The sequence below is a fragment of the Jaculus jaculus genome, chromosome 23 (assembly GCF_020740685.1).
Source record: "Jaculus jaculus isolate mJacJac1 chromosome 23, mJacJac1.mat.Y.cur, whole genome shotgun sequence".
Lineage (NCBI taxonomy): Eukaryota > Metazoa > Chordata > Mammalia > Rodentia > Dipodidae > Jaculus > Jaculus jaculus.
Window position 1 is genome coordinate 3,898,463 of NC_059124.1, and position 14,543 is coordinate 3,913,005.

General features: G+C 41.7%; 1 protein-coding gene across 1 annotated transcript; it reads right to left on the bottom strand.

Moving 5' to 3' along the window:
- Positions 1 to 576: 576 nt before the first annotated feature.
- LOC123456474 (vomeronasal type-2 receptor 116-like) lies at positions 577 to 14,090 on the bottom strand. Its single transcript, XM_045139782.1, is given in 8 exon segments — positions 577 to 1,118; positions 1,121 to 1,459; positions 10,578 to 10,701; positions 11,253 to 11,287; positions 11,290 to 11,476; positions 12,530 to 13,333; positions 13,728 to 13,789; positions 13,844 to 14,090. Coding segments are annotated over 8 exon segments (2,340 nt in total).
- Between the last annotated feature and the right edge of the window lie 453 nt (positions 14,091 to 14,543).

Consider the following 14,543-nt stretch of genomic DNA (forward strand, 5'->3'; position numbering starts at 1 on the left):
CTGTGATAACCATAGTGCATATGGAAAATGGTTACTGTAAGGCCTGCGTTTCTTCCAGAGAGTAATATTCTTTCATCTTTTAAACATACCCTCACCGTGTCTCTGAACAGTCTTTGAGCACTCACCTGCAACCTTTCAGTAGGCTCAAAGACATTTGCTCTAGGAATCCACCTATAGCAAGTTTCAAATAAAAATCTGAAGAATAGCTCAGATACATTTCCTATTATCAAGACTGATAGGAGCAAAATACCCAGTACATTGTCAGTGTCTTTTACTAAATGATTTGATTTACTAATTTGAGAGAGATGTGAGAAAATGATTATTCTCACTACTGCAAATGAACTCCAGAGGCATATGCCACTTTGGGAAACTGGATTTCAGTGGGTGCAGTGAATGGAACCTGTGCTGAAGGCTGTGCAAGGAAGCTGATAAATATCATTAGAGAACAAATAAGACTTTTACACAATGGCAAGTATTTTATCATTTTCTAATGTTTAGTGGCTATAGTAGTACAAAGGTTTTTTACAGGACATACACTACATTAATACATATGACTTAACTTTAAAAATCAGTTGGTTAGACTGTATGTTTTTTGTTGATGCTCTGAAGTGAATTTCTACTTGGTCTTAGTAAAATGATGTAGCACTTGGGGAAAAAGATGCAACCTAGCAACCCTGCACTGGAGGCCAAGATAGAGAAGACCTCCACCATCACCATGGCCTTCCCCTTAGTGCTGTGGTAGACAGGAAGGAAGGTGACCCACACACTGCAGAACACCAGCATGCTGAAGGTCAGGAACTTGGCTTCATTGAATGTGTCAGGCAGGTTTCTGGCCAGGAAAGCCACAGTGAAGCTCCCTAGAGCCAGAGATCCCAGGTATCCCAGGACACAGTAGAAGGCAGTGACTGAAACTTTGTTGCACACAATGATGATGTGGCCATGTTCTGAGTGTGCATCAGTGTCAAAGGGAGGGGATGTTCCCAGCCAGATTCCACAGAGAACAAGTTGGATCAAGGTACAGATGGGAATGATGAAGTTAGGTGCTCCTGATACCAGCAGCCCCCTCATCTTTCTTCCTGGAACAGTGACCTTGAAGGCCAGAACCACAGTAATTGTTTGGCCACAGTGAACAGCACTGCAAAGGTGATCTGCTGCAGGATGCAGGTGGCTGTGCTGGGATGTCCAATGAAGAGAAATGAACAGAGGAAACAAAACTCGAGAGAGATGAGCAGGATGTAGCTGTTTGTTCGATTATTGGCCTTCACAATCGGTGTGTCTTGGTGCTTCACAAAAACCCCAAGAACAAGAGCAGTGAGTGCAGAGAAGCACAGGGCCAAGAAAGCCAGAGCCATGCCAAAGGGGTCTTCATAAGACAGAAATGTCACAGATTTTTGGAGACAGTAAGTTTGCACTATGTTGGCATACTGATCAATTGGACACTTCACACATTGATCCACATCTGACAGACAAAGAAAAGTATCATCAGGATAATGGCAGTATTTCCTCCTTAGTCACAGCACACTGCAAACAAGTGTTTCAGAGGTGAAGCATCTTGTATTCCTTGTTCCTACTGAGAGCAATTTAGTTAGATTGTTCAATAGCCATGATTCCCAATTAATAAAGACCATCATCTTATGGTAAGGTAAACACAGATTTTTTAGAGATATTTTTATTTGATTTTTGGCAAGCAAAGTGAGGGAGACTATGGCAGAATGGGTTCACCTGAACCTGTAGCCACTTCAAACAATCACTGGATACATGTGCCACTTTGTGCTTCTTGCTTTAGGAAAGTACTGGAAAAGTGAATGGGGTGGTTAGGTATTGTGTATATGCATATTAACTGCTGATCCATGTACTTAGACTAACAAAGCTGTATTTTATCCATTTAATTGACCTTATACATTTTCCTGATCCTTTATTTATCTTAAAAGAATAAAATAATATTGTCCTAGTGTATAAGAGTTATATAATACCATAGCTTAAATGAGGTATTTCTTATGATTTCTACTGCTGGAGAGGTGGGTTAGTGATTAAGGGACCATTGGCTCATCACATCCCTCATAAGTCAGAGACACAAGGTGACACATGAGCAAGTCCCACATATGCGCAAGGTGACAAATGTCTCTGGAATTCCACTGCACTGACTGGAGATCCTGGCATAATTCTCTCTCTCTCTCTCTCTCTTTGTGTGTGTTTCTCACCCTTGGTCTCTTTCATTTTAAAAAAAATGCCAGTCTAGTAGGCTTACCTCCAAAAAAAAAAAAAATTCTAGTTAAGGGTTCTGTACAAAGTAAAGTCCAAGATCAGAGAGGTACATGACTCTATGTCTCTTTTAAGACCCTCTTTTATTTTACAACATCCGTACAGGGAGGGAGTTAGGGCACTCGTGCACTGGGAGGGGCACAGCTGCGGGCAGCACAGCAGAGAACCTGCTCAGGGGCTCGGTGGCTGGACTAGTGGTGCGGCGGACGGCGGGTGTGGTGGGCTATGCTAGACTGTGGGAATCAGTGGATTCTCTTCAGTGCCCCTCCCTGCCCTCTCACTTGAGGTCAGCTAAGACCGACTCACACTGGAGCACCACAGAATTTGCCTGATATTACCCTGGGAGCTGAAGCGTGGCTAGGTGCACACTATCTTGACCAGAAGCCTTCTTGATTTCTCTTACAAACTTTTTTTGACAAAGTTCATAAATTTAGACAATAAAATATGATTGTTCCCTCACCATGGAGTTCTATAGCATATGAAATCTGTCTTTATCAAGGTGATGCCCCTTGGCTTTGTCCCTAGAAGGCAGCACATACATATAATTGTTTCAAAACTATTTTTTCTTTTTAAAATATATTTATTTATTTACTTATTTGAGAGAGAGAAAGAGAGCATGGGTGCACCAGAGCCTCCAGCCACTGCAAACGAACTCCAGATGCATGCACCTCCTTGTGCATTTCACTTATGTGGGTCCTGGAGAGTCAAAGAGGGTTCTTTGGCTTTGCAGGCAAAGGTATTAATTGTTAAACCAACTTTCCAGCATCAAAACTTATTTTTAACAAGTACAAATGAAATTGGAGACCCCTAGATATAATTCACAATAATATCATTATTGCTTAAATCCATTTCCTTGGAGTAGGAATTAATTTACTAATTTGGAGAGGACATAGCATTTCCCTATACTGCCCAACTCTACCTGCATATTCCTTGGTAAAACATTTTATGTTTTAGTAGAATTTGGTCAGGAAGTTATTGAGAAAGGATTATGAACAAGGTATTTGCCAACATTGATAAAAATTAACATGATACATAATAGTGAACTGGGGATAAATTCATCCCATCTATAAACTGTATTTTTCATCATGGATTTAATTTTTTTTTGATGTCTAAAAAAAAAGTATTAAATATAACTGCTCCAAAGAAGCAAAGCTCACATAAACAGAAACCTTCCTTGGAATTAATACTTAGTTCAACAAAGTGAGGAACCCAACTTCATTTATTAAATGTGACTGTGAGTCTTCAAACATTTTATTGCTATTAAATTTTTTTTTGTGTTTCTCACTTTTTTAAATTTTTTTATTAATTACTCTTGTACTCAGGAAATACAGTCAATTTGGTACCATTGTTAGGCTCATCCCCCCGTCCCCTCCTTGTGGAGGTATATGGGTCATGGATTCTGGAGTTAGCCCACAGTTATTGGTAGGATAAAATGACTGCATATCATTACCCAACATGTGGCTAACTGCCCCCTCTTCCACAAAATTTCCCTGAGCCATGTTGGGTTCATCTTTGCTCTGCTTCAGTGATGAGGTGTTGGGGGTGTCTGGGTCTCATAATATCTGATTTGGTAGGAGTTGAATTTTTTCTGTGTTGATCTCCTTCCCCCTTGAACTGGTCCCATGATGGTACCATCATTAGCCTTCTTCCTGTTGCCCACCCCCCCCCCCACCATGGATTGTGGATGCTGCATTGTGAGGGTGGCCTTTAGTTATGGGGTAGAGGCAATGGCTCTGTGCACATTGACCCAATGTAGGGCTCTAACAATCTTTCCATCCCCTCTTCTGTGAATTTTCCTGAGCCATGTTGGGTTCATTTTAGTTCTATTTCAGTGACAGGAGGTCTTGGGAGCCTCTGTGTCTCTGGATATCTGGATTGTTAGGAGTTGAGTGTTCTCTGTGTCTGTCTCCTTCACCCTTGTGCTGGTACCATGTTCACCAAGAAAGTGTCTTTTGCTCATTACCCCACTAACTCTATGGCTTCAGCTGGTGCCCAGGTGGAGCGCGATGGGCTGATTCTCTCCTCAGGTTCTGTGTCTGTCTGCAAAAGAGAAGCAAATTCTTCAACAGAGCGTGAGGTCAGTGCAAGATACATGGATACCCATTATTATCTTAGAGAGAATTTAATAGGTGTAGGCCCTTTTGTAGCCACTTATTGTTTAAGAGAGTGTTGCTCAGTTTTCAGGTGTTGGTTGGGTTACTGGCACATCTTTTGTTGTTGATCACAGCATTGTGACCTGATATTAAGCAGGAAAGGTATGTTGATCCTCCTAAATATAGGAGGTAGGCTTCATGACCTAGTATATGATCTATTTTAGAGAAGATTCCATGGGCACTGAGAATGTGTAATCTGTGGATTTGGGTAGAATATTCTGTAGATGTCTGTTAAGTATAATTGATCTATGCTGTTGTTGAGCTCTCTTACTTCCCTGTTAATTTTCTGTTTGTATAATTTATTTATTGCTAATCGTGTAGTATTGAAGTCCCCAACTATGATGGTGTTGGTGTTTATTTCTGTTTTATTGTCAAGTAGGTTTTGTTTTACGAATTGTGGTGCACCTGTATTTGGTGCATAAAGACCAGTGATTCTAATATCCTCTTGTTTTGGATCATTCCCTTGATAAGAAGTGGCCTTCTTTGTCTTTTTTGATTACTTTTGGTTTGAAGTATATTTTATCCAGTATAAGTGTAGGTATAACTGCTTGCTTCTTATTTCTGTTTGCTTGAAATATAATTTTCCATCCTTTCACCCAGAGGAGGTGTCTGTCTTTAGTGGTGATGTGGGTTTCTTGAAGACAGCAGATTGAGGGTCTAATTGTCTGATCCACCCTGTTAGCTTGTGTCTCTTGATGAGTGAGTTAAGGCCATTAATATTTAGGGTAATAACTGAGGTTTAATACCTGCCATATTGTGGTGGTTTATGTGGTTTGGTGTTTTCTTGGCCTTTGTAGTTTTTGTACCTTCTTGAAGTTTGGTTATTGTGGTCTGCTTCTTATAGGCACTTGAGGTTAGTTATTTGGATCTTCTATGCGGAGCATTCCCTGAAATACTCTCTGCATGTTTGGCTTCGTGTTAATATAGTTGTATAGCTGAGTTTTATCATGGAAAGTTTTTCTTTCACCATCTCTTATGAGGGATAATTTTGCTGGGTAGAGTAGTTTGGGTTGAAAGCTGTAAGTTCTTAGACTTTGCAGTGTACCATTCCAGGCCATTCTGACTTTTAAGGTTTCCATTGAGAAGTCTTAAATAATTCTTACGGGTTTTTCTTTATATGTAGCATGTTGTCACTCCCTAGCTGCCTTTAGGACTTTCTCTTTGTGATTGATGTTTATGATAATATATCTTTGCGAATTTCTGCTTTGGTCCGATCTGTTTGGAGTTGTGCTAGCTTCTTGTAACTTGATGGGACTTTCTTTTGAGAGAGTGGGAAAATTTTCTTCTATAATTTTGTTGAATAAGTTTTCCATGCCTTTGGTCTGATTTTCTTCCCCTTCTGTTTTCCTATGATTTGAATGTTGGGATGTTTCAGGGTATTCCACAGTTCCCTCATGTTATGTTCACAGAAAATTTTGAACTTGTGAAAAAATTTGAACTCACAAACTGTTTCTTCTGTTTTGTCTCCCAATTCTGAGTTTCTATCCTCCACATGGCTGACTATTCTTAGAAGCTTCTATAGAGTTTTGGGCTTGTTCAATTTGGTTCATGGTTTCTACTGCTTTTTTACGTATAGTTTCCAACCCTCTGTCAAGTTTTCCCTTTTCACATCATGTTTTGATTTTCTTAATGCTCCTTGGAGTTCATCCTTGTAGTTTTTTATGTCTTCATTAACTTTAGCCAGCTGGTTATTGAGGACCATTTTTTTTTACTCTCCTTCAGATAATTTAACTATCTCCAGAACCCTTCTGGTTTTTTTTGTTGTTGTTGTTTTTGTTTTTGTTTTTGTTTTTCGAGGTAGGGTCTCACTCTGGTACAGGCTGACCTGGAATTAAATCTGTAGTCTCAGGGTGGCCTTCAACTCACGGCGATCCTCCTACCTCTGCCTCCCGATTGCTGGGATTAAAGGCGTGCGCCACCACCCCCGGCTATGTTTTTGTTTTTTATGTCTAATCTAGTGAGCATACCATTCATAAAATTATTGGTCCTTTGTTGAGTTTGTGCAGGTTCTGCTATTTGCTTGGCCAAGATTGCATAGTTTGTTTCTTCATGTTGAGGTTCTGATCCTATTGTATCTTCTATGTTTTGATTAGAGACATTCTTTGTAGGACTGGACAAACTAGCTGGATTTACTTGCATCTGATTTTTCATGCTATTCCTTTTTCTCTGTGGTCTGCCCATCACAATGTTTCAGAAAGCCTTGGGTGTGGGATGCTAGCCTGCTTGCCAGGGGCAGGGGTTTGGTGGGGAGTGGGACCATGAACACCCGTGTAATTCAGAAAGGCCAGGGTGGAGACACTTGCCTGGTCCCTATTTGGTGGTGCGAAGGGGCAACAGCCAGTTGTGTGGCAATTGTGCACTGGGCTCAGATGGGCTGGGTGAGAACAGAGACTGTACTGGTGATCACCCACAGGGTCAGCAATGCTGGGGAGTAACAGTGACTGGGTTGCCCAATCACCCGCAGGGGACAGCAAGACTGGGCTGAAAGGTGATGGCTGGCACGCACCCACAGGAGACAGCAAGATGAGGCCAGAAAGGAGATTGTGTGCACGTGGGGGACAGCAAGGCTGGGCAGGAATGCGACCACACATGCCCAGGAAGGACAGCAAGGCTTGGGGGGGGGGCGGCAATCAGGCAGGATCACATGGGACAGCAAGGCGGGGGTAATGGCAGTTGTGTACACGTGGTGACGGCAAGGCTGGGGTAATGGCAGTTGTGTACACGTGGTGACGGCAAGGCTGGGGTAATGGCAGTTGTGTACATGTGGTGACGGCAAGGCGGGGGTAATGGCAGTTGTGTACATGTGGTGACGGCAAGGCTGGGGTAATGGCAGTTGTGTACATGTGGTGACGGCAAGGCGGGGGTAATGGCAGTTGTGTACATGTGGTGACGGCAAGGCTGGGGTAATGGCAGTTGTGTACACGTGGTGACGGCAAGGCTGGGGTAATGGCAGTTGTGTACATGTGGTGACGGCAAGGCTGGGGTAATGGCAGTTGTGTTCATGTGGTGACGGCAAGGCTGGGGTAATGGCAGTTGTGTACACGTGGTGACGGCAAGGCTGGGGTAATGGCAGTTGTGTACATGTGGTGACGGCAAGGCTGGGGTAATGGCAGTTGTGTTCATGTGGTGACGGCAAGGCTGGGGTAATGGCAGTTGTGTACATGTGGTGACGGCAAGGCGGGGGTAATGGCAGTTGTGTACACGTGGTGACGGCAAGGCTGGGGTAATGGCAGTTGTGTACACGTGGTGACGGCAAGGCGGGGGTAATGGCAGTTGTGTACACGTGGTGACGGCAAGGCTGGGGTAATGGCAGTTGTGTACACGTGGTGACGGCAAGGCGGGGGTAATGGCAGTTGTGTACACGTGGTGACGGCAAGGCTGGGGTAATGGCAGTTGTGTACACGTGGTGACGGCAAGGCGGGGGTAATGGCAGTTGTGTACACGTGGTGACGGCAAGGCTGGGGTAATGGCAGTTGTGTACACGTGGTGACGGCAAGGCGGGGGTAATGGCAGTTGTGTACATGTGGTGACTGCAAGGCGGGGGTAATGGCAGTTGTGTACACGTGGTGATGGCAAGGCTGGGGTAATGGCAGTTGTGTACACGTGGTGACGGCAAGGCTGGGGTAATGGCAGTTGTGTACACGTGGTGACGGCAAGGCGGGGGTAATGGCAGTTGTGTACACGTGGTGACGGCAAGGCTGGGGTAATGGCAGTTGTGTACACGTGGTGACGGCAAGGCTGGGGTAATGGCAGTTGTGTACATGTGGTGACGGCAAGGCTGGGGTAATGGCAGTTGTGTACATGTGGTGACGGCAAGGCTGGGGTAATGGCAGTTGTGTACATGTGGTGACGGCAAGGCTGGGGTAATGGCAGTTGTGTACATGTGGTGATGGCAAGGCTGGGGTAATGGCAGTTGTGTACATGTGGTGACAGCAAGGCTGGGCAGGAAAAAGAGGCCCTCAATAACCAGCTGGCTAAAGACAATGGAGACATAAAAAAATACAAGGATTAAGTCCAAGAAGCATTAGGAAAATTAGAAAATGATGTGAAAATGGAAAACTCTACCGATGGTTGGAAACTATACATAAAAAGGATTAGAAAACGTGAACCAAATTGAACAAGCCCAAAAGTCTGTAGAGGCTCTCAAGAAGAGTCAGTGAGGGGCATAGCAAGGCTGGGTGGGGGGGCAATTGCACACACCCGTTGCGGACAGCAAAGCTGGTGGGGGGGGGGTACCACTCACGCCCAGGAGGGACAGCGAGGCTGAGGGGACAGCAATCATGTGCGCGAGGGGGCAGCGAGGTTGGGTAACGATGCCAATCATGCACGGGGTGTGGGACACCAAGGCTGAGTGGGAGCTAAGATTGGGCTCAGCAAGACTGCGCGGGAAGGGCAATTGTGCACTCCTGCCAGGGTCAGCAAGGCTGCGGTGGGGGACGGCAATTATGCGCCACGGGGTCAGCTAGACTGCGGGCACTGCGATTACGTGCGCCCCTGGGCCCAGGCTAGTGGGGACTGGTGATCGCGTGAACCTGCAGGGGACAGGAAGGCTGGGGGGGGGGGGTGCGGCAATCACGTGTACCCGCATGGAAAAGCCAGGCTGCAAGACAGTTGATCCCGCACCCTTGGGGGACAGCAAGGTTGGGCGGGAACTGTAGGACAAGGATGGCATCCATGGATCCGCCTGGTTGTGGGAAAGCCTAGGGATGCGGACCTTGCCCGCTAGCTTGGGTCCACTTGGCTGGCGTTTAGTGCAGGAGGACCTCCTACGGTACTGCAGCTAGGATCGCTGCTCGAGGGGCTCAGGGGACTGCTGGGCTACCCCAGAGTGTGGGAATCAGTAGAGACCCATTTTTTCCTCCAGACCCTCCCTCTGGCAGCCTACGAGAATCATCAAACTTCTAAACAAAAATACCCCCACACACACACCTTAAGGGTCTTGCCTTTTCTTCCCCATGAGGTGAGGTAAGGTTAGACAGATGCCATCTTGACAGGAAGTCCAAGTTTAAAATTTTTGATTGTGATCATATTGAATCACAAAATAGGATTAAGAAGAATTAGCTATCCCATGTTCAGTATTTCCATCAAGGACATTTTTTTTCATTTATAACTCATCTTTTCTTAATCATTTTTTCCCTAAATTTATGTGCATGCAATGTTATGAATTGTGTAGGCATATAAAAGTTAGTCTATATTATATAGGCATAAATTCTATTTTATTTGCTACATATAACATGGCCAGCATGTACAAATGAAAAAAGAAAAACCTTCCAAACTGGGCATGGTGGCGCACACCTTTAATCCCAGCACTCGGGAGGCAGATGTAAGAGGATCGCCATGAGTTCGAGGCCACCCTGAGACTACATAGTTAATTTCAGGTCAGCCTGGGCCAGAGTGAGACCCTACCTTGAAAAAAAAAAAAAAAAAAACCTTCCATGTTAATAATGAACTCATCCATCACCACTAAAGTTTGTATGTAAGAAAACAATTTGAATTTTATGCTATGGTATTATATGAATAAACAAGGTTTTAATTTCCTTTCTAATAACATTCTTTTAGTTGTCTTTTATGATGCTATCCAATCACACCTTAAAAATTTAAATCAGTTTTATTCCTTTTTCACGTTATGTATCAACCCCCTCCCCACCCACTTTAATGCCCTGGGTATGAGAGTGCCTTACAGGCTGTCATAGACTAAAATGATGAAATGTTAATATTTATATAATCACTTATATCCCCTTGATCATATTTATTGCAGCCTTTAAGTTCAATGATAACATCTCATCTCCATAAGTTTGCTTCTCTTCTCAATGTAAAATAGAGGGCAGCATAAAGTAACACCTCTGCATCCATTCAATGCCAGCCTAGTAGTCTTCATACCACAGCAATACGTGTTTATTTTTATTGTTATTTTTGACCTCTGAAATTTCCGCTTATCTCTTTAAGGCTTAATATATATCTGAAACAACAGTTGTGAATTTTTAATCCAAATATTTAGTTTCTTGAAATAGTATTTTAATGTTTGTGACATGCTATTGTCTAAAGTCTTAAAATTAACTTTCATTTCTGAATTATTTTGCATATCCTCACTAGATACTAGTTCCCAGTATGGGTGGAGAAAACAATCAAACTGGAGAATTACTCCCTAAGCCATCTACTTACTTGTTTTATTAGAAATCTCATTTACTGGGCAGGGGGAGCAATCAAAACAGCAGGCTGCCTTTCCCTCCTGATGGAACTTCCTGAAGCCAGGCCTGCAAGTCAAACTGCACACAGAGGAGGGAATCTGAGGAAAACCACAAATGTGCTTGTAACAGATAGGAATTTCACCTACTACATTCATAAGTATATGTTAAAAGAATGCACCATTAATAAACCTCCAATATAACTGAAGGGTCACACCTATTTAATACTCTATATATTGTCATAGACATGGAGATTTTGATTAAACATTTTGTTGCTTCCAAATAACTTTCAAAAGATAAAAAGAAAATCAAGTAGGATGGAATGCAAATCCTAAACAACATGTTGTACTTGATCAAATAAGGAGGGAGTACACATTGCCCCACATGATTTTTGCTATTTATGTACTAAATAAATAAGTAAATAAAAATAAATTTAGAAAGCCAGCCATGGTGGCGAATGCCTTTAATCCCAGCACTCAGGAGGCAGGGGTAGGAGGATTGCTGTGAGTTCAAGGCCAGCCTGAGACTACATAGTGAATTCCAGGTCAGCCTGGGCCAGAGTGAGACCCTACCTCAAAAAGCCAAAAATAAATAAGTAAGAAAGAAAGAAAAATAAGTTTAGAGGAATGCATTGAAGTTAGTTAAAACATACCTGCCCACTCCCTGTGACCCACTCTTTTGTCTCAGCAAATACAATTGTTGACCAAGGGTCAGATATGGAGAAAACTGTCCTATTTTGACTTTTATACCATTTCCTTGTGGAAAATTCAAAATGTGGAGAATATCATAGTCCACATCAATTTTTGTATTCTCATTAACGGCCACTAGGTCTCCAACAGAGTTAATAAATTGTATGTTCTTCGGAGCGCGGTAAAACTAAAAGACATGAATCATTTTGCAATTAAGTATGTACACACATTAAGTCATAATGCATGATGTGCATAATACCTTTTTTTTTATTTTCAGAATTGCTTCCCTCATAAGGAAACATCATTGCATGTACCCAATAGCGTGAAATAAATGAAATTCCACAGGTAAATTAAGTATGACTAAATTTTTATATGTTTCTTGTTGGAGAATCTGCAAAAATGATCACCAAATATTTGGTTAAGCTAATGAGATAAGCCTTTAAATCGATTATATTTATGAAAATCAGAAGAACATTAACTAAAGTACTAAGGACTTCAGTAACTATGGTGATATAAAATTCTTTAACAACTCGTGTGACCTGTCAATCACACCGATCAGGGTACATTGACATGTGAAAAGCAAGATCACACTTTGATATTCAAACACTTCATGATTGATAAAACTGTGATTATATTTCAAATAGTTAAGGCAGTTGGGCATGGTATCAGGTTCATCTGTCGCATAAAACACAGATCACTGAAAACTGACATCATTAATTTCATTGTCGTCTTGTTCATGAATACACACAGTGATGGTTTGTTGTCATTGTCTACTTGACTGGAGTTAGAATTACCATGGACAAAAGTCTATGGAAATGTCTCTAAGGAATTTCTAGGTTAGGAAACTAAACATGGAACAATCACACTGAATGCAGGTGGCATTATTCCATGGGGGCAGGGGTCTCTAATCAGTGAAAGTGGCAAACCACATATATTCATCACCGTCTGCTTACAGACTGTGTATGCCATGGACACAGTATTTTTTCATAGCCTCACTTCCATGCTTTTACCAACATGATGGACTGTATACTTGAACTGTGAGCCAGAGTGAAACCATTCTTCACTAAGTTGCTTTTGTCAGGTATTCCCCACCCAAAAGAAACTAATAAGCTCACATCTAGATTTACTTCCTATGAAATGAAACATTATACAAATATTCATAATTTGGAAATGTACTCCTTAGCACCAGTGTTTAAAAATGTGTGAACCCACTTAGAAGGTAATATTGATGACTGCATACCTTTGGGCACTCAACTAGGTGTTGACGTATGATTGGCTGAACATCTACCTGCTGAAATGATATTTCGTGGAGAGCATATGCCCAAGCATACACAGCATTGTATAGATTGTAATTCTCATCATTCATTGCCATGTCAAATCCTTGATCTGCATACCACTCTAATGAAGTGTTAGGTAAACACATGCTCTGTGATCAACATTTAGATTCATTGTCCGAACAATTAAAGTACATCCATTCTGATCTCATCAGTGAAATATCTATTGGATATGTGGAAGTATTCATTGTCTGAATAAATTTTTTGAAATTGGGAATCTCATGATGGTGGTTTGAAAAACTGAAATCCCCATGGAACGAGTCAGGAATGAAGTCTCTTTTCATAGTTGTGATGACATCCCACTGTGAGGTGGTGACCCAGATCCTCTGGATGCCTAAATAAGCCCATCTTCTAAAGCTCACTTCTAGTGTAGAATTCATTTCACCATAAATGATCACAACATTTGCTAATGATGTCACAATTTGTTTATAATACATTTCAGCCCTTGTGTTGTATAATTCCATGCTTAATGGGATCACATTCACAAAGGCCAAACAAAGCTCATCTCCTTGCATCCTTTCTCTCAAATCTGAGAGAAATGTAACACCGTGGTCATCATCAGAGATGACCAGACCCTCCCAAGTCCAGTTGAAATGCAGCATTAAAGGGACTATGGCAAATGTCAGCCTTGTGTTCTTGGGGGCGATCTGATACAGATAAGGATACTGATAATGGTCACTCAGAATAGGATGAAATGGGCCATAGTGAATCTAAAGGACACAGAACATATAAATCAACACGATAAAGGGAACTTGAAGAAAATTTAATCTAAGATTGGAATTGTATAAATGATCACTTGGGAAGAATGGTGGGAAGGATGATTGTTCACCCCATTATTAGTCATATGTCACAATTCATAAATGGAAATGGAAAATTAGTGAACAGTTTAAGGGTTGTAGGAAATCCCTTTTTATGTCTCCACAGGTCCTCATATCAATCTTTTAAAATTAAGGGTTGATATATCACCAAGTCACTGATTACTATTTCTTTGAAGTGTATGTGAAAAATATATGTATACAAGTACTATACTTGAAACATCCCTAAGCACGTAAGAAGAGTAATAAAGGGGACAGGATTTAAACTCTTTATATCACAAAGTCTCACCTGTGCATAATCAAAGATGGTCAGAAATGTTCCAATTTTTCTATTTGCTGCCCATGTTGGTCCTGTAAGTAACACACCACATCCAACTGATGTACACCTATAATTAGGAAACTTACGATATGTATTTGCTATCCAACGTAGATAAAAGATAATTTTAAGTGAATCATCACACTTGAAAGGAAAAAAGGTAAAAATCACCAAGATGTTGGGTAAAAGGTTGGGATTCTTGTTGATCTCCTCAGTGACGAAAATCAATGTCAGAATGTGTTGATATTTTTTGACTGGCAAACTGAAAAGAAACACAGTGATCATTATGGATGGGGCTTCATACAGGATAATCGTCAAAGCAAACACAGTGGACATGTAACACATGTGATAAATGAGGCTTACTCCTGAACTTCTCATGCTATCATTCACCTTGATGTGAGGTATGGCAGCCACAAAACAGGGACCAACTAGATAATTTTTAAATTACGTATGGCAGACCATTTATAAATTCATTTATGTTGTTATAAAAATATTTAAAGAGCTGGTTTCATCTTTAGCACATGAGAATATGGTGAAAAAGCTGTAGGTCATCCATGAACTGGAAAACAGACCTATACCACAAAGTAAGTCTACCCATATCTTGATCCTGAAATTCCCAGCTTTAAGAAATGAAAAATAAATGCAGCAGTGATCTAGTTGATGGTATTTTGGTGTGTCTATGTGTGTAATACTCACATTCATGTTTGTGGTAGACCACATTGTATGTGTGTGTGGAAGAGGGCACCTGCTTCTTTCAGTGTGTACATCATAAATCAGTGTCAGTTAAAC